A 27,471-nucleotide genomic window follows, 5' to 3' on the forward strand; every position below is an offset into this window, starting at 1 on the left:
ACGGTTTATGCTCACATACTGATTTTTAAAATCCTATGTCACAAGGTTGGCGCTTAATAGCACGCGTCCAGTATTGTTTTCACTTATTGAATCTGAATGCTTTAATCCATTATTAAATCTATATGGCGTGGATTTCAGAAAAGCAATTAAAGTAAATGTTAAAATAAGAACTTAAAACATAAATAATGATATTCAACATCCTAAAAACTATGCCAGATTAAGGGAAATAACTAACTAAATTACTACCTTATTACTACTCTGTTTGAAGGCCTACTTTGCTAAACAAGATTAAGAGAAGAAGAAAAAAAATCTGATAAGAGACTTGTTTTAATGATCTTAAAGGGGCATGCCACACATGACGTTCAATCTACTCATCACAAGGTGTTCTACTTCTACTAGGGTATTTTTAAGATAACAAACATCCTAGCCTGACAAAATAAAGCTATATAAATTCAGTAAGATAAAAAAAATTGTTTTGAGAGGACATTTTGTCTAGCAATTTCTGAATGTATTTTTACACCAATAATTGAGATAAAATCTTTGGGAATTATCAATTTATCAGATTACATTTCCAGGAGGGCAAACAGAACTGCCCATTACAGTTGCCATTCTTTAATTCCCCCCCTACTTCTTCTACCCCGGGGATCCCTAGATTAATCCGCCCATGTGCTGTAAAAAAATTAAGGGATTTGGAGTTTTTCTATTTCTATTGTTTCTCTATTGTCTAAAATGAGTGAACTGATGCTTCTGTGCTGTCGTGCTCTGACTTTGATGTACCGGTGTCTGGCGCCATCTAGTGTCATCTCTTGGGTTAGTATGTTGTGTTGTATCCGTGAATAATTTTAGGACCAGTGCCGAGAATTTACGGTATGTGGATTTAAAAAATAGTAACGTTACGCGTAGATTATAAATGTATTGCGTTAGTGGTTTTTTTTCTTTTGATGACCTTATTTTCCAGCAACTAGGCAAGGGCTTTTAATTTGGTGAGGAAAGGAAGATACGACCAGGATACGACGCTGCGTTCATTTTAAGATCCGTACTTTGATCTTCCAAAAACATTAACAATATTGAATAATTAAAAATACAGAACACATTATCTCATAATATATTCACGATTGGGTCGGACTCGGGCATTATAAAAATGTTCAGCTCAACTCTTAAACGAGAAATCTTCGACAGTCACCGAACGCAGCTCGGTCACGTGACTACAAAACAACTCACGTGAGGGACTCGGCAAAGAAAACCCACGAGAGAACCGCGGAGGAGATTTTTTCCTTTGGTACAGGATGGTCATACCTGCAAGGCTCGGTGCGTTTCGTGTTTTGTGGCTCTTTGCTGTGTTTGAAGCGGTATGTCTGCTGGACACCGGCATGCTCTTCCCCCGGGAGTCTTCCTCCAGAGAGGTGAAGGAGCTGAACGGGCGGTGGGACTTCAGGGCTGACAAGTCCCCAAACAGGAACCAGGGCTTCGACAAGGCTTGGTACAAAATTCGCCTGGCAGAGGTGAGCAGGACAGTAGCTAACTGCAGCTCTGACGAAATAAAGCAGCTCGCTTTGTTCGTCTGACAGTTAAAATGACTTTGTGTGACGTATATGATTTATTTTCTTTTTTCTCTGATTGTGTGTGGGTTTTTTTAGAAGCCATAAGACATAAAGTAATAGTATTATGCAAGAATAAAACAAAAACATAGAGACAAGACCGAAAAACTATACATAATTGTCACAGAAATATATATGTTCTTTGTCCTTTTAATCTGGGTAGAATTAACGTTAGCACCATCCACCATCCAAATGCTGGTAAAATATGAAAGTGGCTGGTAGATTTGCTTCACTTTACCTGACAAAAAAACAATAGTTATGTATTACGTGGCTTGTAAAATTTGAAATTACTAATCATTTTGGCTGGTGGACAAAAAAAGTTGCACCCTGCTTTTAATTATCTTGTGACTTCTCAGATTTATGTTATGGGTTCCTGACCCCAGTTTGGCATCCAACCATTCTCACATAAGCTAAATGAAGATTAAGTAAAATACAGTCTTTTATTAACTCCCTCTTATCAACATGGTGGTATTATTATTATTATTATTATTATTATTGATTATAATAATCCCTGTAAATAAACACCCCCCACAGAGTACAGTCCACTGAAATAATTTTTATTTATTTTTAATAAAATCTGTTTCATTTTGCCTAGACAGGCCCAGTGATTGACATGCCAGTTCCTGCCAGCTACAATGACATCACCCAGGACCCCACGCTGAGAGATTTCATTGGCTGGGTGTGGTATGAGCGAGAGGTGGTGGTGCCTTCCCGCTGGATCGCTGATGAAGGAACAAGAGTTGTTCTCAGAGTGGGAAGTGCTCACTATTATTCAGTAGTGGTGAGTATCACATATATGCCTTCCCAATCCCCTCCAGTCAGAGTTGGAGAAATAAAAGTAATCTGCTTCAATTAGTGCAGTTTTAAAATATGACCCCAAACCTTTATCTCCACCTCTTGTAATTATGTGATTACGCTATACTTGGATTCATTGTCTTTACCCTTTGCAGTGGGTGAACGGGGTGAAAGTGACGGAGCATAACGGTGGCCATCTTCCTTTTGAGGCTGAGATAGGCAGTTTAATCCGCAAGGACCCAACTCAGCCATGTAGGATCACCATCGCTGTCAACAACACTCTGACTCTGGACACTCTTCCTCCAGGAAATATCCAGCACATGGACGACCGCACCAAGTAACTTTGTGAAACAAATTCCTAATTTAATTTGTGATCACTTCACTGAGGCAAACTATTTTTGATTTGCTCCGACTAACATGTTTCCAGTCATTAATAGTTTTTTTAAATATTCTTTTTTATAAAGGGAATCAATGGGTAGAATGTTCTAACATCAACGTTTTTCATCACATTCTTGGTGATGTATTTGAGTGAAATGTGTACCTGTCAGTGACTATTCAGATAATAAGAAAAACATAATTGCTCAACAGGTATCCTGATGGTTTTTTTGTGCAAAACATCTACTTTGATTTCTTCAACTATGCTGGCATACATCGTTCTGTGTTGCTGTATACTACTCCTAAGGTTTATGTGGATGACATCACTGTGGTGACTGACTTCTTGGATAACACTGGTAAATGAATACATGTGATTACAATGAAACTACTAATTTAGTTAATTTAAAATAGTAATTTTTTAGTACAAAAGTATTTTTAAAGGAGCTACATTAGTAGTCATGTGACATTGTTCAGTGTGTTTTCCATTCGTTTCAGGTCTAGTCTACTACAAGGTGTCAGTCCAAGGTGCTGCCACAGCCACCCTGAATGTCACTTTGATGGACAAAAATGCCCGCTGTGTGGCTTCCTCCAGCGGGCCATCTGGAGTGCTCAAAGTAGTTGATGTCAATCTGTGGTGGCCGTACTTGATGCATGAGAATCCAGCTTACCTTTACTCTATGGAGGTATGACAACACTGTTAACGTACATGCCACAGTAATCTTTTAATCAATTATAGTTGTAGGGTAAACATGTTTAATCCACTCAACAGCATACTTACCTCCAGGAAGATCACAAGACTACTTCCTCCACCTTGTGTTTAAGCTTTTCTAATAATACAATAATGTAAAATGACCCAATTCTACCACCTAGCTTAGCAGATGTCTCTCTCTCTCACCCTTGCTTTAAAAATGCAATGAAATTAAAATAATAGAGAAAATATCTAAATGAGATGAAAATAAGTTAATCTTTTGCTGACTGAATTAAACAATATATTTATAGTTTTTAATTACTCTTCACTTTTCTTCTTCATCTGCTATGTTTTACACGGCTTTGAGATGTGAGTTATTTTGAGTAAGAGTGGGCTCTCCAACTTGATGTAGTGTTGATTATTTAGCACAACCTCTTCTATTTTACAATGTCTAAAAGAGATGTTTCTGACATTTGCATTTTAACATCTAGGTTCGCTTAATGGCAACCGATGGCAGATCCACGTATGAGGATGTGTATACTCTACCAGTTGGCATCCGCACAGTCAACGTTACCAGCACACAGTTCCTCATCAACAACAAGCCCTTCTATTTCCATGGAGTCAATAAACATGAGGACTCTGATGTGAGTACCACTAGAGGGAAGCAAGACATTTATCAAAAGACTCAATGCCATTTAGCTTTGAGGCAACATATCTGTTGTAACATGAGCTAACATCTACAGACCGTCTTGACTGTAAATCAGTCACATGGACATTCAATTCTGATAACCGACCGAACATTTGGTAGAAAAAGTTGAATAATCCATTCCTCCCTTCCTCTGTTTACCTTGTGCTGTAGATTCGAGGTAAAGGCTTCGACTGGCCCTTGATTGTCAAGGACTTTAACCTATTGAAGTGGTTGGGGGCCAACTCATTCCGCACCAGCCACTACCCCTATGCTGAGGAGATCCTGCAGATGTGTGACCGCCACGGCATCGTGGTGATAGATGAGTGCCCGGGGGTGGGCATCAAAGACATGTGAGTGTCACTGGTCACATCTGGTGCATTAGTCTAGTTTTTCAATAAGATGTCAACTCAGCGTGTGATGTGTCTTTGGTGCCTTGCTGATGTAGTCGCAGTTTTGGAAACTCCTCCCTGACCCATCACCTAGCTGTCATGGACGAGCTTGTAAGTCGGGACAAGAACCATGCCTCTGTGGTCATGTGGTCAGTAGCCAATGAGCCAGCTGCAGAGATGCCCCCTGCTGACTTCTATTTCAAGTGAGTACTGGTCATTTTGTTGAGATGTGAAGCACTGAATGGATGAAATATTCATTCATACACAAACTGACTGTGTTTTTCTTACAGGACCTTGATAAAACATACCAAAGCTCTGGATCCAACCCGGCCTGTCACTTTTATTACAGACAGTAACTATGCCAGGGACAGAGGGGTGAGTCTTTAACAGTACTCACTTTAATATCAGTAGTTTGTCAAAGTAAAAACCTGCACAGTACATTCATAATTTATCATGTTTATTATTTAAAGGTCCTATATTATGTTCATATTTGTATTCAGGGTTTCTACTAGAACATGTTTACATGCTTTGATGTTCATAGTCTGTCTTTTAAAAACATTAAATATTCTTGATTAAATAAGCAGCAATCAAAATTAAACTTTGAAGAAAAAAAACATTTATTATTTACAGTGATTATTTATTCACTTGAACTGAAATAATCTACATAATCAGGAAAAAAACTGAAATGTTTTGAAACAGTATCCCGACAGAACGTTGACCCTTCTGTGATTATCCTTCCTTTATTATTAGTCTAAATAATTCACGCTTTTTTAACTAGGTATAATTTCTTATTCTTTTTTTTTATTGAACATGCATTCCAAAAATAAGTAATAAGTGTAAAACTAGTTATGAATTGTTATTGTTGGTGGTGTTTATTTCAAGCATTTAGAGCAAAAACCCAGCCCCCTGTATTTGCATCTCTATTCACATGCCGGGATTCTGTGCAGCGATGCCCGAGCTCCACACACACACCGCTGAGTCGAGATGTGTGTGCATTAAAACACACACACCGCTGAGCCGGGATGTGTGTGCATTAAAACACACACACCGCTGAGCCGGGATGTGTGTGCATTAAAACACACACACCGCTGAGCCGGGATGTGTGCCGGGATGTGTGTGCATTAAAACACACACACCGCTGAGCCGAGATGTGTGTGCATTAAAACACACACACCGCTGAGCCGGGATGTGTGTGCCTTAAAACACACACACCGCTGAGCCGGGATGTGTGTGCATTAAAACACACACACACCGCTGAGCCGGGATGTGTGTGCGTTAAAACACGCAGCACCTGACTGGGAACGATACGGCCGCTGGGGCAAATGAACTCGCGCTAGTCTCTTTTCTGTAAGTAGGCTACAATAAAACCTTTGTGAGTAAAAAGTCAATACTTATCAATGCACTCACCTGTGTAGACCGGCATAAACATGTAGAAAGCGATATTTCAGTCTGCTCTGTCTGCTCAGTCCACTCTTGTCCACCGCGCTGTTTTACGCAAACACAGCTCTACTCTGCAATTTCTAAAAACAAGCTAAAACAAAAGCTGTCGTGTTTAGTCTAACTGTTTATGTTAGTTTGCCGGGAATCTGGAAATTTGGACAAATTCTTGTAAACCTCACTGCTGGCTGAACAAACCAAACTCTCCACTAGAGCGGTAAATCTATGGAGGTAGGCTATTATAAGACCAAAACAGATACATGTGGACAGATACTTAACAGATACTTAATATGCACATGAATGATGTGATCGTTATGTTCGAGTTCTTCATTCTTGATGATAATGATGCTGGTTGTATTGTTTTGCAACCGCATCTTTCATTGTAAGTGAGGCATACATGACGAGTGCATAGCCTGCTTATCAGTCATTCATCATTAAAGCTGGGCTTTTCTACGTCTTTGACAGTGACCTGTTTACCCGACAACAGTCATTTCTTTCTGCAAGCATTTTCCACCAATCAGGATGCTGCATACTACAATAATGTTTCCATAATCACAGACTTTAACCATCACTCTTCAGTGAACTGCCTCCTAGTCTGAGATAATTTTCTAGTTAAAGAGCCAGTTATCATTATGTATGAGTTTGCTCACACTAATACTCGTAAAAAAATATAGCATTAATTCAGTAAGAAAGTGGAAATTTCGAACAAGAATAGGCGTATTAGGCATAAATTAATTTTCTTTCTTTATTTGAAAGTCCGGCCCCCAGAGTGTCTTAGAAAAATTCTGGCCCTTGAAAAAATGTAGTTGACTACCCCCGGTCCAGGCGCTCTCCATTGGCTTGCGAGCTGGAAAAAACAAGTTTGGTCAGGTCAATCACATTGTGTATAGAGTCTGGGGGCGGGTTTATGGTTGCTGCTGCTGGGAACAGCGGTCTTCTGGTTCAGCTTTTCTTTGAGAAAAGAACAGCACAGAAATCATTCTTAAAAAAGGAAGATGTGTTCGGAGTTTTGCCGACCGGATACGCAAAAGTTTAATCTATCAACTAGCTTCGCTACCTTCTCCGTTGCTCTGCCTGGTTGTAGCGTTATCCTATTACGTGCAGAGGGAATTTGAAAGACAACCGTTTATCCCGCCCCTCAGATTGAGCCCTGTCAATGGTGAGTTCCCAGACCAACATCTTGATGTGGGTCTGGCTTGTCAGGCTAGGTGTTTATACATGTTAGTGAAAAGAAGCGTAAAACGCCAAAAAAGCGCCAAAAAACATTGAAAAAAGCACCAAAAGTGTTGAAAAAAGAGACAATGCATGGTCGAATGGAAGACAACACAAGGGTTAAAAGTTAATACAAATACATTTTTCTACACACTGTGTAGAGTGAAGATCACTGGTTAGGAAAGACATTTGCTGAAAAGAAGGGCAAATTGTGTCTCTGTGCTGCAAGTCAGAGCATGACAGTGTAAAGGTCAGATTGTCAAGCTATGCTGCTGAGCTTCAGATGTGGTTGACCTAATGTCAAACTAAGTCGGCATGACTCATTCCTGTGCTGTGAGAAGTATCTTTGAGGGCGGTCTTCGTAGCTTAAAGATACTGATTAGTTTGCAGTCCCTGACTACCTGCAGCCTCCTTCAGAAATCCTCATTATTGGCCCAAATTTCCTCACTTGCACCACCCCAACCATCCTTCGTCACCCCTCCACCCAGATCCACCACCTCAGAATTACCCTTGACCCCACTTTATCGTTCCTAACTTCCTACCCCACGTTAACCAGGTTACAAACTGATCAAACTGATGTTTAACAACAGGAATGTTATGGACGTGTCATATTTAGTCTTTTTATCTCATCTCTAGGCTCCCTATGTGGATGTAATCTGCGTAAACAGTTACTTCTCCTGGTACCATGATCCAGGCCACCTGGAGGTCATCCCCATCCAGCTCAAAAGTCAGTTTGAGAACTGGTATGGAAAGTACCAGAAACCCATCATCCAGAGTGAATATGGAGCAGATGCAGTGGCAGGGCTTCACAGTGTAAGGATTCATACATATACACATCCAATTACCGGACTCTAGTGCACCAGCAATTATATTTATATAACTTTTTGTAGCATTCTAAGGCTGCAATTCAGATTTTTCTAAACCTCAGCCTCCCCACATCTGTCTTAGAGATCCTGATTGCAACACATTTGCCTTACATGCATTTACATGGATTCTGCTTTCTTTAACAACTGTATTAAAAAAAAAAGAAAAAGAAAACAGCACCTAGAGTTTCAGACCCTGTCTTCTGGTTCCCGCTTCAAATACCCACTAGTCAAAACCAACAAGATATATACACTCATTCATACCCTCAGCCATCTCACTATTAAACTCAAATAGGATAAGGTAATATCAGCTTGACCAACCACGCTTGATAAATATGACTTTTTTAACTTTAACTTTTAGCTGCAGCTGTAGTTCCAATGAGACAACCTGTAGGGGGACCGAAGCGGGAAAAGTTACATAGTGTTGCTATAAGTTCACATTTTTGCTATTAATTGTTGTATTTGTATTGATCTTGTGTAGTTGTAGATCTTGCGAAGCCAATTGCCCCTCTGGGGACAAATAAAGTTCTACCTGACTTGACTTTCCCAGAAACATGGTAATGCCGGGGGGTAAGAAGCTGTCTTTTCACTCTCCAGGATCCACCTGTGATGTTTTCTGAGGAGTACCAGAAGGCAGTCCTGCAGAGCTACCACAACGTGCTGGACCAGAAGAGGAAGCAGTATGTGATTGGTGAACTCATCTGGAACTTTGCCGACTTCATGACTGTACAAGGTACTGCAGCTTGAGATCACAGCCTGTAGAACCAGAACTGCTTTTTATTTCCCTCCATTTCTACAATATATTGAGGGTTCTGTTAAAACTATAGATGGGGCTGTTTTTGGGCAGGCGCCTAGAGCGCCACCAGCTAGAGGGGCATCAAAGTAGATGAAATCAACTTTTAAAAAGTCTGTTACAGTGATGTCCAATGCACAGATCACATTGTTAAAACTAGAATTACTGCCTTGCGTTTGTACGCCTCTGCCAACCAGTCAAGTTGCAGTTTACAGGACACCAGCAGGTTGTTCGTCCGTAAAACATAGACAACACAAGTCTAAGACACTCCTGCATCCGTAACCTTAAAACCCTTGAATCATACAGGGATATTAGTAACCAGGTTTCTTATATTCCATAACAATTCCAAAGGTTCCCCTTGATTTTGTGTCCTGTGCATCATGCGGTTTCTTGTCGATCCCTCTTGTGTCTGCAGGGATCACACGAGTGGTGGGGAACAAGAAGGGTATTTTCACCAGGGAAAGGCAGCCCAAAGCAGCAGCATTCATCCTGAAAGAGAGGTACTGGAGACTGGCAAATGAAACGGGCAGACTACCTTTTTGGACCAAGTACCCCTGCTCATTTTGACACCCGCCAGTTGGTGCACGCAATCCAGGACAGGCTCATTGGAAAAAAATGCCGGTAACATTCTGTCAGTTTCTAGGGGCAGTCGAGCGCATCTAGAATATTTTTTTTTCCAGCAAATAATTTTTTTTATGCTGACAAAAAAAATTGGTTTTAAGTGCCTCATCAATAGTGCAAGTTACATTTTATAATAATTATTGTGGGGATAGTATTAGGATCAGAAGAATGAAGGGGTAACACTTAATTTAGTTGTTACAGGATATTCTGATACACATGTGAGGCAGTGCTTTCACTGCTATCCATTGATTGTAAAATGAACAGTCAATATTAACAGTCTATGCTGCTATCATAAAAAGGTCAACAACCAATCAAAATCCTTCATCAGTGACTAGCTCTGACCTTTCCTGCAGTCCGGTGATAGGAGTCTACCTGGCAGACAAAGCACATAACATTACAAAGACACTGTAAAGGAAGGGGGTTACCACATCATCTCCTCTATTTTCTTTTCTTCCATGTGTTTGGGGACACATTTTCTCAAATAAATGCAACAAAATAGTGTTTTAAACAACTGTGTTGGAAGCCGTTGTCATTTCTGAGCATTTGGTGTGAGCATGTTTTAGCTTTTAAAAAGTACTTAAAACATGTACTGTTAATGTGAATTGCAATGCTGACTCTAATCATAAAATTGTTTTATTTTTATATATGACAAGAGAATCAATTTTGATATGAATCATGCTATTAAAGACAAAATATGTACTCCATATGCAAACTGTATTTTCTTCCCAAAGCATTTCCCACCCACAGTTTTGTAGTGCACATTATAGTACTTGGCAGTGTTTGCGTAAGTCACTGTCATAAACTCAAAATAATAAATAAGTGATGAGTCTCGCATCCACAGAGAAAATAGGTCTGGCTACAACACAGGCGAGCAATGGAATGGCTAATTCCCTGCAAAAAAAAGAGCCTAAAAGCATAAAATATTAAATTAACTGTTTACACAATACAGTAATGTGAGCTATTTAAATTAGCTGGATACACAATTGTTAAATTTGCTCCTACCAGTGCATTGCTGTATGTGTAGCTGTATGTGTAACTGCGTCCACAGCAATCCCCACCACTCATTCCCGAAATGTTGGCATTTGCAGGATGGTTGATAAATGAATGTTTCTGGTGATATGTTTATTATGGATGCAGAACTGGTCGGCAGCAATTTCTTCATCCGTTTTTTTTTCTTTTTTAATCTTGCCCTGCGTAAAAAGCTTTTTCCATAACAGGTGGGCAAACATGCTAGCACATCTGTTAGAAAGCTAATGGCGTAAATCAAACAGGCCTGTCTTTTATTTATTTATTTATTTATTTATATATATATATATATATATATATATATATATATATATATATATATATATATATATATATATATATATATATATATATATATACACACACACATACATATATATACACATACATATAACAATTTTCGTAAAAACTTGCCATTTTCAGTGTGTAGCTCGGAAGTTGTTGTTTCCTGTAACAAAGGGATTTTAAGAACGATAAAGATAGCAAAGGGGAGGGGCATAGCCTGATGCGCCGGATGTCAGGCTTTATTCTGGCATTGTACTTCCGTTGCACCAGACTCATGGTGGTATGACTGCAATCTGAGTTAAAAACAAATAAATACTATCCGTGACTCTGCATCACACGATTGACCTTCATGTTCCAGCTGGACTAACACTGAATATGTAAACTTAGTTTTAGATTTCTTTCAAACATTCAGTAGCTACCATGACAGTGTACTTACAATATGTTTACGAGACATTTTATTAAGAGCACACAAGCATTTGTAATGCTTTCTTGGATTGGATCCAGCTGTAATTGCTATTTACACAATAACCGTTGCACAACTGGAGATTATGTCATTAAACACACTGCTCTTTTTACTTTAAACCTATCAAATAAACTCAGTCTGTATCAGCACTGATAATTAAACAGACTTTTCTTAGTCACAGTGATATAGCGGTTCAGACCCGTGGTTGGCTTAGCAGCTGGAGCGATACTGTATATGCTCACATAACTGATTTAATATCCTACGTCACATAAGGTTGGCTTTCACGAGCATTTCATGGCATCTGTGTCCAGTTATTGTTTTTGGTTATTAAATCTACATGGCTTGGGATTCAGAAACATTTAACAATGTAAGTAAATGTTAAAATAAGAACTTAATGATATTCAAAGTACAAAAAAAAAAAACTAAAGATTGCATAATTGAACACCTTGCTTTCAACAATTTCCTTAAAACATTTGGTAACACTTTACTTGAAGGTATCGACATAATCATGACATGACACTGTCATAACTATGATATGAACGTGTCAAACAAACTAGTCATAAACGTTTATGACTTCTGTCATTAAGTGTCACTTGTTTTTTGTCATGACAAGTTGACATTGTTTGGGTTGTTTTGACTTGATGACAACATGACAGTCAAAGTGACATTACCATAAGTTGTCTTGGTCATGAAAAGTTGACATTAAATTTGTTTGGGATGTCTTTGTAATGACAACTTGACATTAACCAGGATGACATTACCAGAAGATGTGTTTGTCATGACAACTTGACATTAAATTTCTTTGGAGTGTCCTTATTAAGACAACTTGACATTAAACAGGATGACATTATGTTAAGTTGTCACGACAAAGACATCCTCTGGTAACGTCATCCTGGTTAATGTCAAGTTGTCATTACAAAGACATCCCAAACAAATTTAATCTCAATTTATCAAGACCAAGACTTCTGGTAATGTCACTTTGATTAATGTCAAGTTGTCATAATCCAGACAACCCAAACAATGTCAACTTGTCATGACAAAAACCGAATGACACTTAATGACGGAAGTCCTAAACATTCATGACTTGTTTAACATTTATGACCCGTTCATGACAGTGTCAAGTCACAATTATGTTGATACCTTCAAGTAAAGTGTTACCAAACATTTCAACCTAGCCAATAACATGAATCTGTATTAAGCTAGACCTGATGTGAGCCTCTTACTAACACTGACTATTGTTCTGAGACAGACAACCGAGGTGTGCACCAATCCTTTAATGTCACAGTAACAAAAGTATTACATTTAGCAGTGATCCCCATTTAGTTCAGTCACTCTTATTGTACGTTTAACAGCATTTCATTTCATTCAAATAAGCTAAAATGACAGGTAGTTTCATAGGGAATGTTTTAATGGTAGATCATTTCCACATGACAATGACACAATTATAAATGTTTTCATGTCAACCTTTTCCACAGTTTTCCCTTAAGGTAAGCTGGATTTAAACAGATTATTTTTGCACCCTCTTACCATTCATGTAACACTTTTCCATGTAAGAAAATACAGCATTTTAAAACATATTTGGCAATACAGAAGCAAACCCGGTAAGTTTTCCTCCACAAATAAATGTAATAAACATTTTATGCTGACACATGGATTCCTAGCCCTCCAACCCCTCAACTTTTTTACTAAAATAACCCCGCATGTTAACAGTCTATACAGCTAAAGGGCATAATTAATGATGAAAAATAACATTACAATCATGTAGTTTAAACAGTGTATTCTTAGCTAACAAACATGTCCTAGCTAGACAAAATAAAGATACTTATATAGTGAAGTTGAGGAAGAAAAAAAGGGAATTACCATTAATTTGACGGGGCAATTTGTCTGCCATTCTGAATGGACTTTTGCACCGATACTGGATATCAAATCTTTGGGACTTACCAATTTATCAGATTACATTTTAAGAAAGGCAAACAGAAGTGCCCGTTAACATTTACCATTCTTCATTTTACAAGGCTATTACTCTTGGCTCAAGGCCTAGTGATCAAACAGAAGGCACTTTTGTTGGCATTGGTGATGCAACTAACATGGCAGTTATACCTCAGGGCCTAAATGAATATTCATGAGAATGCAGTATCGATCGTTTAGACACTAAATCATCACACGTGTTACCAGCCAAAGATTTCAAACTGTTGACTCAACATCCAAATTCCTTAGCCATTTCTTTAAAGTAACTACACACTACTAGTGTAATAGGCTTGCATATGACTGGAATGGAACATCATGATAGACTACCTACAGTACACTTGTCCGTTCTATAATCGATACTCACAGGACCTATAGTTGTTGCCACAGAAAACTCGAAAGTTATGTCAGTTTGACTCCATAGGAGACTTGTCTTATTTGCGAGTGCACAGGCTTTCTCCGACAAAGACAAAACAGTGTGGTTGTTAAATCTTCTGAGTGGAGATGAAACGGAACCTGATGGGAGCCCGACAAAGCAACACTGTATATGGAAAATCTTTAAAGATGACTTGCTAAGAAATGAGGCAAACATTTAAATCCTTCTCTGGATGACCATACAGTTTGTTAAAAAGGACTGTGTTGGTGCTTGCATGTTGTTGCCAGTTTACTACCAATCGTGTCATATACCGTAACTGCCAACCATTTTCCAAAGCAAACCATAGCGTTCAAATGAGCGTCTCTTCCAGGCAGCCATTGGTTCCCATTCTTTTCTGTATGGCATGAAAATCTACTCGCAAAGATTTGAAAAGGGGGGGGGGGCGGAGAACTCCACAGATTTTACACATCCGAATTCTGTGTACAGGTGTTGTGGAGCACTACTGTACATGTGAACGAAGTTGTATCAAACCTTCTGTGGAGTTAGAAAGAAGTGAGCTCACCAGACCTCTGTAACCCACTTCTCATCTCCGTCTGAAGCAGGCGGTTACAAGCTATATTAGCCACTCTTAGCCCAGTGGTTCTCAAACTTTTTTTCAATAATGTACCTCTTTTTAAATATTTTTTTCAGCCCCGTACCCCCTGAGCAGCGCTCAACATTTTTGGGTAGAAAAAATAAATAAATAACAAAACTACATAAAGAGGTACAACGCTGCGCCTGTTTGGCTAAACATCAACCTTGTAATGCTAGCCTACATTTCAAATGTTTAGGATTCATCACTAAATTCATTTGTTATAGTATTATTTAAAGATTATGAATTTAAAAAAAAAAAAAAAAAAAAAAAAAATCAAACAAACTCCATAGTACCCCCCCCCTTTGATAAACACTGGCATACCAAATCGAATCTCCGGCCGAACTGTCGGCGGGCGATCCTTTACGTTTGGTTATCCATCAGAGTGAAAGTGAAGTCTAGACTTGGCTAGTGGGCTGCCAAACTGCATCACAGGTTATCAGTTATACTGAAACCCAAAGGACAAACACTGACATAGTGAACAGTACATATGATCTTCACTGTGAAGGATTAAGTGCAGGAAGCATCTCATCACAAAGTGAAATCAATGGAAACCATTGTCTGCCTGATAAAAATTTATCTTGAATATAGAGCACAAATTATGCTTTGGAAAATGGGTAACAATAATGTAACACAGCCTACATACAAGTAGTAAATGGGTTACAACAGACAACATTTTCACTTTGATAATCTCCTTGGGGGGGAAACCAAATATCACCTCAATTTCCATTTTAACAGACAAGCGATGACTTCATACCTCATCACAGGGAGCACACGTCACTGAGATTACTTTCCTGGCAGTTGCTATCATCAATACTTTAACAACCGTCACGCACAAAAAAAAAAAGAACTTGAATTATATTAAAGTGAAGGGGGCATGGAGACTAGAAGACAGTGATGAAAACGGTTATAAAAGCTGGTTTTACACCACAGATGAATCACATTATTACAACTGCTCTGGATCTTTGACAGTGTGTGTGTGTATAAGATTGTCCGATGGCCAACATATGCTTAAAGCCAGGAGATGGTTTACCATGCATCTGAATACTTTAATCATTGGATTCTGGATGGAAAAGAGAACAATGGTCCTACTCTGTCAGTTGGTGCTGAACTGAACTGACAATACTGTGGATTTCTAGCAAGGCCGCTACCAGCAGCTGCGGTTTCTTTTTCCCTTTACTGTGATCTAGCTCTATACAGACCTTGCTATGTTAGATCAACCACTTCATGAAAAGCTTCAGTGTCTGCAGCTGTTCCATCTTAAAAAAATTTAAATAAAAAAAAAAAAATAAAAAACGCCAGTGACCTGGAAATCTTTTCCACAAACTTCACATATGGCTTAACATACAGTATTGTTTTTCTTACAGAATCTTACACCTTGTTACGCTTCTGCTGCTCATCGACATTAAACATACATGACATTTTCCAAGTTTTTTGTTCACACCCCGCAAATGAACTGTAACTCAGCTTGGCGAGATCACCGTTACCGTTCAGTTGACATCAAATGTATACAGGCCGGTCAGTGAACAAAAGCCAGATGAGCATTAACGCATTTAAAACAGCAAGAGAAGAGACGACCTCTGCCACCAGACCGCTCTACACTTCAGCAGACAATCACAGTGTAGCAGCCTTCGCTACCTCGTGAGACTATCAGGGAGAGAGAAACACTTCACCGGTATCTTAATTTACAAAAAAAAAAGTGATCATAAAAATAAAGCCTTGGACCTGTGACAATAAAACTGAACTGGTGTTAAACATTACTCTCCCACCCCACACAAAACATGAAAAAAAAAGAAAGGTAATTCACCTTAACACTCCTTTAGGCACATAAGTCTTTATGGATCCCACTTGTGTGGTGGTCAGGAATGCTTTTCATACAATAACCCAACAAAAAAAAAGAAAAAGAAAAGTGAGGGTGCCTTTATGCAAACTTGGTGAAAAGAACCCATAGTTTTGTTTAAAAGACTTGTGTCAGTGGCTTCGGCTGAAACAATCACCACTTCCAACAAAGAAATCCACACAACTCTGAACTGCATGCCCGACCAGGATGACAGGACGGAAGATGGCCCAGCGAGCACATCTTCACACTCATCCACCTAACCGGGACCGTTAAGCGCTTTTTGTTCCCAGATTTGCGGAGGTTTTCACCCCAGTTTTTGTTGGTGGGGTTTTGTTTTCTTACTTAAAAAAAAAAAAAAAAAAAAAAAAAAAAATGTCTTTTTGTCAACACTAAATCACAATCTAGCCTGGAATATTGCTCAGCAGCTATTTACAGAATTGCAAAACAAACAATCTGACGAATCCACACACAATATCTCACATTGTCCTGTGTTTATTTTTAGTGGTCCTCTTCATAAAAGAAACATACTACAAAGTGTAAACATGAAAAGAAACTATTCTGTATAAATGTTAATCTATACATTAACACCCCCCCCATGCCATAGAACCTTATCTGCAAACTGTACGATAACCTAATGAGTGTTTTTCTAATTTTGGGACCCATTATTCGGTTCCGAGTTTTAGTGCAGATCCGCTGTGCAGTAATAGGACCTTACTAACCATTTCAAGTAAACCCCCTTTTAAATGTCCCGTTTTCTTCCATTCTGCGATCCTTTTTGTTCAAAAGAGAGCTGTCCTCCATCGTTCTGTATTGTGGGCTTCTGTTTGCTTGGACACACACACACACACACACACACACACACACACACACACACACACACACACACACACACACACACACACACACACACACACACACACACACACACACACACACACTTTAAGTGAGTACAATGTTAAACAAGGAAAAAGAAATTAAAAAAGGAAATCATCTTTCTCTTACAAATCCTTCCGTGTTTGCAACATTGAGATGTCAGGCCCAACATTTAAGTTAAATTTCTTCTTTTTTTTTTTTTTTGAACACAGCAGAATAAACATTGTTTGGAAGCAAGGTCTCCTGGTGGCAAGTCAAATGTTCAGAGGTCACATTTCTTTTTTTTCTTTCGTTTGTTTGTTTGTGGTATTTTTCTTGCCGCTCTCGACAGCTTAGTCCTGCTTGGCCTGAAGCTGCTGCTTCCAGGCCTCGTTCAAGTAAACCAGTCGCTTGTAGTTGAGAATAAAGAGAATGAAGTTCAGCGCATATGTGGTGATGCAGATGATGCAGAAGTCCTTTAGGACAAAGTAGAGGATGTAGCCCAGGTAGAGCGAGCCCACCACCGACAAGATGGATGTCGTCATGAGAATAAGGGCGGCCATTGCACTGACAGTCATTCCTATGGCGAGAAACACAAACTAAAGCTTAGACAAACAACCGTAACAAAAGAAAAAAAAAAAGACAACCTTAGAACTAGTGGTGAAAGAAGTATTAAGATCCTTTACTTAAGTAAAAGTACTAATACCACACTGTAAAAAAATACTCTGTTAAATGTCAAAGTATGTAAGTATCATCAGGAAAATGTACTTAAAAGTATTAAAAGCAAAAGTACTCAATGCAAAAACAATCCTCACATTTTAGAAACTGGAAACGATCAAAACAGTTCTGTCAATCAACTGAGTGATTAATCGGCTCATCATTTTAGCTGGAATTGAAGGCAGGGTCCAAAATTAACTCTTTTGTCCACAAGCCAAATGGCTAGTGAATGTTCAAATTTTACCAGCCACTTATTAGATAACCATTGTTCTTTGGCTGGTGAGTGAAGCTAATCTACCAGCCACTTGCATATTTGACCAACATTTGGCTGGTGGATGGTGCTAATTTTGGACCCTGCTTGTAGGCCCATATATTGTTAGTTTAATTTATGATAAAACATTGTGTTTTATAAAACTAAAAAGGGCCCTATCTATAGTGTCTTTGCTAGTTTACGACCGACGGCAGTTGTCAGTTTCCCGTCCAGCGCCCACGTCGTTTAAATAGCAAATGCATCTGCGCCCATCTGTGCGCCCATGGGCGTTCTGGTCTTACAGGGAGGTGGGTTCAGGTGCATTCTTGATGTATTGCCTCTTGAGGCAGCGGAAAGCAAAATTACGTATCCCACTATGGCCACGCCAAGACCCACTTGGCAGGGGATAGGGGATAGGACCTGAACAAAATCAGGTTACGTTACCTTGCGTAAGCAAGGACGCCTAGCCAATAGTAGCCAGCGGAAAGTAGTGATCGCGAACCATGGTCTTTATTTTCTGATCTCACTAGATGGCGCTCTCTGTTCAACAAAGGGTTGCAAACACACCGAATTGCCATTCCTTTAACCTTTTTCTTTGAACAGAGAGCGCCATCTAGTGAGCTCAGAAAATAAAGACAGTGGTTCACGAAGCTACATTTGACCGTCACTAGCGGAAAGTGATCGCGCCATTGACCAACAAAAACCTGGTCTAAAGTCAATAACGCCGCATTTCATTGTTATTTTAACGCCTGCTTCACCTCGTGGACTTTTGCTGGCATAGTGCCATACATGATCTGCTCATGCGTGAAGTGAAAGCGCGCGAGCAGATCATGTATGGCATGAGCACTATGCCAGTTTCTTCTCCTGAAAATCTCTCCTTCCTGCTTTGCAAATCCGCCATCGTAATAGCATACGCATACGCGCCTGGCTTTTAAAAGGGAATGGGAGATGACACTCTGGTTTATTTTAGTTACACCCAAAATACACCTATTAATTAATGAAGACACCAAGTACAACCCCTATGAACCATGCGCCTGGCGCACGGACCCTTTTTTCCGCCGTCAAACTAGCAAAAGTGGATTCGTACACGCCCTGAACGCACCTGCGCCAGGCGCTTCACGCCGTGCGCTTAGATCGTTAAAATAGGGCCCCATGCGTTTTGTGTGCAAAAATCTTAACTTGTAAAGTAACTAAAGCTGTCAGATTAATGTAGTGGAGTTAAAAATACAATATTTCTCTCTAAAATAAAGTTGCATGAAAAGAAAAGATTAAAATAAAAGTACAAGTACCTCAACAGTACTTGAGTAAATGCACTTTCCATACACATTCCACCACTGCTTAGAACACAAGTAACTTTATGAGTTTCCTCTGATGGTTCAGCCTCAGACAGTTCTCCATTTATGTAACCAGCCTCCTTGTGAAGACACGTAAACAACAGTCTCTTAAACACTGAGGAGACTGCTCATATGATCCTGTTGTCACATGTGTTGCAGTCATAGTTCTAGCAGTTTCCTCAGTGTTTGGGCTTGTGATATTTTATCAGGGTTTGCAACAATTTTGGCTGTTCCACACCTAGGCTGAAATCTTATGTTCCTGGTTTCTCTCACTGGCAAAATACCCAGCTTAACAGTTTCTGGTATGTCTGCACACAGACAGACAGCTCTAAGGGCATGATCAACTGTTCTCTGGGGGGCTGTAATGACTCATTGTGAAACCACAGAGAGGCGTAATGGGTGTGCTTGATTTAATATGATCTGTGTTTCTTTGTCAATTTCAATTATTATTAATGATAGAAAATCCTGACATAAATACAATGCAGTGTTTGATAGTAACTAAGTATATTTACTCAAGTACTGCACTTTAAGTACCTTAAAGGTGCTGTAGGTAGGACTGTCAAGATCCAGGACTTAGCCAAACAATTTGAACATCGACAACTTCTCAGTCCCTCCCCCCCCCTTTCCGCTAAAGCCCCAAACGGTCTCCTAAGCCCCTCCCCCCACAAGGGAGAATGAATGCGTGTGCATGAGCAGTGATTGACACGTAGTTAGACACCCCCCACCCCCGGCCCCGATTGGTGCATCTGAACAGGGAGCGGTGGATTTTTGCAAATCGCACTACAGGCTGTAGGTGGTACCAGAGGAGCCAGATTTCTTATTTTAAATGACCTGCTTCATGTAGTTCTACTGGAACATAGGGTCAGTTTCAGCAAATATGACAGAAAGTTAGTTTTATAAGTCTTACCTACTGCATCTTTAATTGGGCAATTCTATTTCATACTAGGGATGTAACAATGCATCATAAATCGGTTAAGAATCGATATAAAATGTGTAAAGATTACAACCGGTTGAGATGAAAAATGCAGAGCGACGCAAACGCCCTAGGGTTTAATCTACTTTAGATTTCACTTGTTTGACTTCAGGAGTTACTACTTTTTTTTTATTTCATTTTTGTTATTTGAGATCAAATACAATTTCCGGAGACCCATCTTTTGTTTGGCACGGTTTATATAAATAGAATATTTTTCAGTAATTTATCTACAGCTCATTCGGTCGAAAAAAATATTCTACTTCTTACTTCACTACATTTATTTTAAAAGCTTTACTTAATACTTTGCAGCACCAGATTATCAAGACAAAATAGAACCCATGAATAAATTGTGGTTTATTATTTGGGATCAAATTACCAGCAGTATATAAAGTCGTTAAAATTAGTCTTACCTTTACCAGCTGCAATGTTAAAGTGATACATACATTAATGCATCAATGATTATACTCCAATATACATTATTCTGAAATGAGCCATTCTGCATTAGGAGTACTTTTTCTTTTGTACATTTAGTCAAGTAACAGGTTGAATGCTTGTAGCAGTATTTCTACACTGTAGACAATACATACCATGAGGTGATATAGATTTTTCCATGATGCCTATGCCGTGTAACTAGTAATATCAATGGGTATATTAGATCAGTGTGGGCAATGGCGCAAATCAATGAGCTTAATGGACGTATTGTATTTCTATGATTTTGCCATGAATGTGATGAGGTACTTTTTGAATAACCCAGCAAATGAAATAGACAAATCAAATATTATTGATCGTTATTCTGGTTATTTTATCCATTTACAGTTTCTCAATTGATTTGCCAAAAAATTTACTTTAACATGATATTTTTACATATTGCGATACAAAATGATACATCATGAGAGGATTCTATCCAGATTGCCCACCCCTATTCTCTTCACAACACTTAGTCACAATGAAGGAAAATATAGTGGGAAAAGTCGCAACTAAAGCATTCATTTTATGTTTAATTTTAACAGTTGAGTGTAGTCCTTTTTGACAGTAGGCCCATGCAGTACACTGGCATTAATCAGAGGTTAGACCTTGAATATGCAGATTACGGAGTCATCCCTTCTAACAAGGCCAAGGCGGTAAGAACAATGAAACCTCTGAAACTTAGTGGCATTGCCTTTAATATGGAAATCTTGAACTGCAGTAGCAGTTTGGCTGCTATTTTGTTAGTGAAATAAGTGGAAACTGTTGTGGCTAAAAGGACCTCTTGTTCTGAGCCAGCGCCAGGTGGCCAGGCAAGCCTACGGGCCACTCACGTCAGGCCAGCATGTCAAACCAGCACGACTGGGTCAGCAACGCCATCAATGTACTGAGGGGGAGAATGTGACTGAATGGCACCAAAACTTAAAAGTTAAAACAAGACACCCATAAGGAAAAACTCAACTGTCAGTGGTAGGGCTGGGCAATATGGAGAAAATCAAATATCACGATATTTTTGACCAAATACTTCAATATCGATACCGCAACGATATTGTAGTGTTGACTACTGGTGCTTTCACAAAATATTTACACAATGTGATTTTTGATAAATAATCATCAGTAATGTGGATATAATGACTAAGTGGATAAAGGCAAATAGAACAGTTAAAACAGTCTGGTAAGATCAGAAAAGGACATCAGTTTACTGTAATGCAGCCTTTAAAACCAGGAAAAGACAACACTTGTGTCATATTACAATATCCAAAATCTAAGACGATATCTAGTCTCATATTATGAATATTGATAGAATATCGATATATTGCCCAGCTCTAGTCAATGGCATATTACACTGGGATAAAAGAATGAAGCCACTATCTGCAGAACAGCCATCAGTCTACTGATCACCTCTGGACTGTTACACTAAAATCTCTTTCACGGGCGCCTGGGTAGCTCACCTGGTAGAGCGCGCGCCCATATACAGAGGCCCAGTCCTTGACGCGGGTTCAAGTCCAACCTGCGGCCCTTCGCTTCATGTCATTCCCTCTCTCTCTCCCCTTTCACGTCTAAGCTGCACTGTCACAAATGAAGGCCTAACATGCCTAAAAAAAGAAATCTTAAAAAGGCTGCTAACAACCTGACCTGGGCCGGACAAATTATGAAAGAGGTATTAGTAGAAATTAATAGTTTGCATTATTTTGCACATGAAGAATCTTGCATATTTATTTCTTGCAACAAATTAGAAAGTAACTTAGGTAGTGATCAGAAAGACACATTTTTAGGAGCGTTCAAACACACATGCGAAATCACTGTGTGTGAAGTGATTATTTGGCAGATAAACCTAGTAACTCATAAATCGATACTAGAGTATACGTCCTTGTTCACTGCTGCACCTGCAATGGATGAAATGCAACGGAGGAGAAACAGAGTCTGATGAGTGTTTGATGGTCCAATCCGGGTCATTGGCATGAAAGAGGTATTAGTAGAAATGAATTGGAATAAAGCCCAAAAAACATAAAATATTGATTCCAGTTCAGTCAGGTGAGCTTCAAAAAGTACAAGAGCCTCCCGTTTAACTATACAATTATACTCCTACATGGCCACTAAATATGACGTCAGTGTCAGGTGAGTCAGGTTTTGGCAAATACAGCAATGACAGAGCAAGGCAAAGTCTTGAGTCAGTATCAGTTGCTGGTGTAATGGCTAGGGAGATTTGACACCTGAATTTGCAATACCAACAGATTACTTGGAATACAAGAACATCTTACCTAGTAGGAGCTGAGAGGCATAAAAGACAATCCCGTAGACACTGTTGGGTTGGTTCAGTGCACTATCATTTCCAAAGATTGAGCCTAAGAGTCCAAATCCTCGACCCCACCTAGACCACACAAAAACATCAGCAAACAAGGCAGTTAAAAGTTTACTTCAGGAGTACAGAAACTTACCAACTAACACGCTGGATCACAGCTGAGGACTAGCCAAACCAAAAGAGTCAAACTAAAAGGAGTCCAGATGGGATAAAAAGAAAAACAGTATACAGCAAAGTATCGGCAAAAAGACTACAGAAAACTATTTAAGCGTTTGGTGAACAGCTGCAACGAAGGATTATTTACAATAGCGATTAATCTGCAGATTTGGTTTTGTCTACAGAAAAAAAATAAATAAAAAGTCTGAGATGACGCTTTCAAATGTCGTTTTGTCCGACCAACAGTCCAAAACAACGAGTGATGCGACGGTCACAAACAAGTCCATTCAACACATTTAAAATCGCGAAAAAAAGAAATGCATGACAACAAACAAACATTTTTAAACAGAGCGGAAATAGCACACACATGAAATTGAAATATAGGTTTCTGTATAGTGCTATGTGATTATTAGTTAACCAGAATATTTAATTAGTAGTGAGTGTGTTATTTTGTCATACAACGAGGACAGCTATTCTTGAAATATCCAACTTTTGAACCATTAATAGGACTGAATATTTTAATGTATTGCAGATGGAGAATCTTGCACATTTCTTTCTTTCAACAAATAAGAGAGTAACTTAGGCAGTGATCAGAAAGTCACATTTAGGGGTGTTTGAAATAATAGGCTGCAGCAACGGATGGAACGTTTATGGAAAGCACAAGTGTAATTATGGTCAGATCTTGTGCCTGACTGATGGGGAAGTGATATTGATAAGAGTTGTGATTTACAGCGTCGGCTATTTTGTTGCCAGCTTTCCTTCCTGCAAAACCGTGTCTGCCTTCTTCATATTTATGTAGAATTGTAGTTTGCCCTTCTTACGTAAAATATGCGGCTCTGGTAGATGTTTGCGATTGGTCGTGCTGCGCAAACCCCGCCTCTTTTATGTGAACGCGCGCGTCGCTGGATTGGCAAACCCTGGGTTGACTGAACTAGTTGTTAACCCCCATCGTGACACAGCTTATGCGGGACCGCGGTTGTTAGGGTTAGGTGAAGCCAGGTAACTGAAATAAATCCAGGACATGTTGATCTTGAGTCGTAGTACAGGCCTCTGGTTTCCTTCAAAGAGCCGTAAATTCAATCCTTAAAAACAATAGTTGAGATTAATTTTGTATTGATCAAGCTATCAATTAATTGACTAAACACTTCTGGACTTTTTAGGATGAGAAAACAAGTGTTGCAAAACAAAAAGCATTTCTTTAATTCAATTAAATTGTATTTATAGTGTCAAATCACAACAGAAGCTCTCTGAGGACACTTTACAGATAGAGTAGGCCTAGACCACACTCTATAATTTACAGTGACCTAACAAACCCGCCCAAGAGCAAGTGCAACAGTGGCGAGGAAAAACTCCCTTTTTACAGGCAGAAACCTCAGACAGACCCTGGCTCTTGGTGGGGGCAGCGGCCATCTGCCGCTGCCGGTTGGGACACAGAGACACTGATACAGATATGGAGAAATATGATTCATAATAATTATAGCAGTTGTTAGGAGGAACAGTGGCAATTATAGTACAAATAAAGATAATAAAAGTATGACTAGAACTAATAGCAGTAGTAGCAGTGCAGGACGTAGTATGGCGTCATAGCATGCTACTGCAATGGACATTGACATGACTTGAGTACCACCATCTAGGCTGGGTGGTCCCACCAAATCCTTCGGTGGGCGTGACAGATGAGAGCCCGTAAAAGGCAACTCCTTTATTAGTACCGTCTCAAGAGAAGCGACATTAAATTTGTCTTTGGCACAACCACGGGTGCTGGTGAAATATTCCCACCTGGTACTGTAATACCATTCTATAGTTCACCACTCATTCACTTTAAACCTATGAAACACATTAGGTCTCCAACCTGTCTGTACCTTAATAAAAACTGAAGCTTTTGTCTTAAAGTGCTCATATTATGCTCATTTTCAGGTTCATAATTGTATTTAGAGGTTATATCAGAATAGGTTTACAAAAAAACCATATTTTTGTTGTACTGCACATTGCTGCAGCTCCTCTTTTCACCATGTGTGTTGAGCTCTGTTATATCTACAGAGTGATGCATCTCACTTCTGTTCCATCTTTGTTGGGAGTCGCACATGCGCAGTACCTAGGTAAGGACTACTAGCCAGTCAGAAGCGGAGTATGAAGGAGTGCCATGCACGTTTGTCTCTGAAGTAAAGGCTGGACTACAATAGAGCTGTTTGGAGCAGTTTGTGAACACTGTTTTCTGTTGGAGATGGTAAGTCCCTTTGGGGGGGGCTTTGGGCTTTTTCACTTTGTAAACCTATAACGTGCACAAAAAAGATATATAACACAAAAAAGTAAAGGGAAAAAGCCAAAAAGCATAATATGACCACTTTAAGTTTGTCACATTATTTATGTGCTGATGGATTTCTTTCATAGAAAACCACAACATCCAGCACAATAAAAGATAAGATAGGTGTGCAGTCATTATGCTTAGTTAAAAACATTAAGTTTTAGTCAGTGGGAATGTTCAACATGTTCAGTTAACCTATTACTCTTTTTCACGTAGTCTGAAACTGTCGGTCTGCTCTGCAGGGCTACAAACAGGATGAGTCAAACATGTTCAAAGTCGTGAATGTGATCCTGTTTACTTGGGTATTCCTCAAAGACACAACTCTGTGTCTAATACTCTCAGACAGTGAATTCACACACTCATCTTACAAATATGTAATTGGTCCTAAACAAGTTGCATTCCAGTCATGTTGTGAGCAATTTGCTCAAGGCCTGCAAAGATCTCAATCAATGGGATTCAATAGGTGGGGTTCACTTGAGTCATTTGAAGTAGCCCACAGTCAAGCTGGTATGACAACGTGACTGAATTGGTTTTACATAACAACTGTGATCTAAAGACTGTAAAGGGGTGTTCTTCTACTTGACTGACTTTTTGCAAACTGTTCTTTGTGAATTAAACCAACTTGGATTTCTTTCCGATGGACAGCAAAATAAAACTCAGCTTTATCGGTTAGCTATCTGTGTAACAGTGATACAAGGTGTGACTGAAACTTCATAGTAACGTTGTTACAGTCCCCTCCACTGACCTCTGGAGCAGTTCTGAGCACTGTACTGTCCCTTTAGACGGCTAGGGTGTAGGATTTAACCCCTTGGACTGACCGACAGCTGCCCGGTGACATTAGCATGGCAGCTAATGACAGCAGCGTGACAGTAGGTAGTAGGTTAAAAAGTTACCCGAACTTATCAACATGAAGTCAGTTAACTACTAAAAGTCCTAGTGTTGATAGGCGGAATGAATGGACTCATCCAGCAACAACATACATGCAACAATAACGTTAGTCTGAATAAGCGACCGTGAACTTTTATGCTAAAGTTGGTGTTACAGATGTGTTAGCCTTTCATACATAGAGAGCATCAGTGCGACCAGTAAACATTAGCGTCAGCTATCACCAATTTATCGATTGATTGAATTTAAAAATGCTGACGGCTCACTGTTGATAGCTAACTGGCTAAGAATTATAACGTTAACAAATGGATGGGTTGCGTTAGCTAACAGTTAGCAAAGTTAGCTTCATCGAGCTAGATAGCTAATGATGTGCATATTAAATGATAAGCTAAAAGTTAACTTATTCCACACAGGTTATTTAACTAGGAGTCAGTTTGTAGAAAGCCGGCAGTTATATTGTGCAGTTAGCCTTAGCGGTAGCGGGCAGCCGGCACATGCTAGCTGAGAGCATTTGACAGTTGGAACCTTGCAGCCCTTCCCAGATTAGCTACCACAATAGCAGGCAGCTTCATTGAGCGCTCTTTGCTGAATTCAAATTACCTTGAGCTGAACACTTTTGAACAGCTGATGGAGCTGCTGACGTCGCACATAGCCTTATAACTCGCATCCCGAGCCTTTTCCCTCTCGACGTGAAAGGCATATAGAGACAACAGTATGCCTAACAAGCAAACAAGAAGCCTAGCTATTCTTTCCCACCGAGGGGTGGACACTCTCAGGACGGGCGCCGCCATCACTCTCTGGCCTAGCTGGAGACACGCATACATACGCAGCGAGTTCGCCTGAGACAGGACTGCGACGTGGAAAAGCGTCAGGACGTGCCACACCGTCAGGGGCGGGCCACCGAGCTAAGGAACAACAGTAGGCTACAGATAAACACTGAACACGGCTTTCTATGCGGACACATTTTAATCATCTATTATGCAAGCAAATCGTCGGGCCATGCATTGGTTAAATTCTTTATATCATATAAGAGTAACCGTTGAGTGTATGTACTTTATGTTCTGTGCATTGTCTATATGCCATTGCCTACACATACACTGGTATACAGTCTAAATTATTACCATCATTTTGTTAGACATTTATTTCCACACCCAAAACACATTTCAATCACTAATTAGGATCCTTAAACG

General features: G+C 39.5%; 2 protein-coding genes across 3 annotated transcripts; one reads left to right on the plus strand and one right to left on the minus strand.

The window, feature by feature from the left end:
• Positions 1–1,139: 1,139 nt before the first annotated feature.
• Positions 1,140–10,165, plus strand: LOC114567227 (beta-glucuronidase). Of its 2 annotated transcripts, none has more exons than XM_028596217.1 (12): positions 1,140–1,502; positions 2,194–2,379; positions 2,549–2,730; positions 2,982–3,124; positions 3,264–3,451; positions 3,948–4,100; positions 4,316–4,494; positions 4,590–4,736; positions 4,824–4,908; positions 7,819–7,995; positions 8,643–8,778; positions 9,254–10,165. In XM_028596217.1, the coding sequence occupies exons 1-12, from the start codon at positions 1,287–1,289 to the stop codon at positions 9,403–9,405; spliced, it is 1,944 nt and encodes a 647-aa protein (XP_028452018.1). In that variant the 5' UTR covers positions 1,140–1,286; the 3' UTR covers positions 9,406–10,165. The 2 variants fall into 2 exon arrangements, with proteins under 2 accessions (XP_028452018.1, XP_028452019.1); XM_028596218.1 differs by having other exon boundaries at positions 1,417–1,502; positions 2,198–2,379.
• A 6,347-nt stretch (positions 10,166–16,512) lies between these two features.
• vkorc1l1 (vitamin K epoxide reductase complex, subunit 1-like 1) lies at positions 16,513–27,251 on the minus strand. Its single transcript, XM_028595620.1, has 3 exons — positions 26,882–27,251; positions 22,898–23,007; positions 16,513–17,477 (listed from the first exon to the last, which is right to left on the minus strand). The coding sequence occupies exons 1-3, from the start codon at positions 27,103–27,105 to the stop codon at positions 17,251–17,253; spliced, it is 561 nt and encodes a 186-aa protein (XP_028451421.1). The 5' UTR covers positions 27,106–27,251; the 3' UTR covers positions 16,513–17,250.
• Positions 27,252–27,471: the final 220 nt, after the last annotated feature.

Source organism: Perca flavescens, chromosome 13, assembly GCF_004354835.1.
Source record: "Perca flavescens isolate YP-PL-M2 chromosome 13, PFLA_1.0, whole genome shotgun sequence".
Classification (NCBI taxonomy): Eukaryota; Metazoa; Chordata; class Actinopteri; order Perciformes; family Percidae; genus Perca; species Perca flavescens.

What these genes read in the sequence shown, in the direction of transcription:
- LOC114567227 (XM_028596217.1), top strand. Translation starts at nt 1,287, where the DNA reads ATGGTCATACCTGCAAGGCTCGGTGCGTTTCGTGTTTTGTGGCTCTTT. An exon ending in CTTACCTTTACTCTATGGAG is followed by an intron (nt 3,452 to 3,947) that starts GTATGACAACAC and finishes TTTAACATCTAG; the next exon opens with GTTCGCTTAATGGCAACCGA. An exon ending in ATAAACATGAGGACTCTGAT is followed by an intron (nt 4,101 to 4,315) that starts GTGAGTACCACT and finishes CTTGTGCTGTAG; the next exon opens with ATTCGAGGTAAAGGCTTCGA.
- vkorc1l1 (XM_028595620.1), bottom strand. Translation starts at nt 27,105, where the DNA reads ATGTATGCGTGTCTCCAGCTAGGCCAGAGAGTGATGGCGGCGCCCGTC. An exon ending in TCAAAAGTGTTCAGCTCAAG is followed by an intron (nt 23,008 to 26,881) that starts GTAATTTGAATT and finishes TGTGTGGTCTAG; the next exon opens with GTGGGGTCGAGGATTTGGAC. An exon ending in TGCCTCTCAGCTCCTACTAG is followed by an intron (nt 17,478 to 22,897) that starts GTAAGATGTTCT and finishes TTCTCGCCATAG; the next exon opens with GAATGACTGTCAGTGCAATG.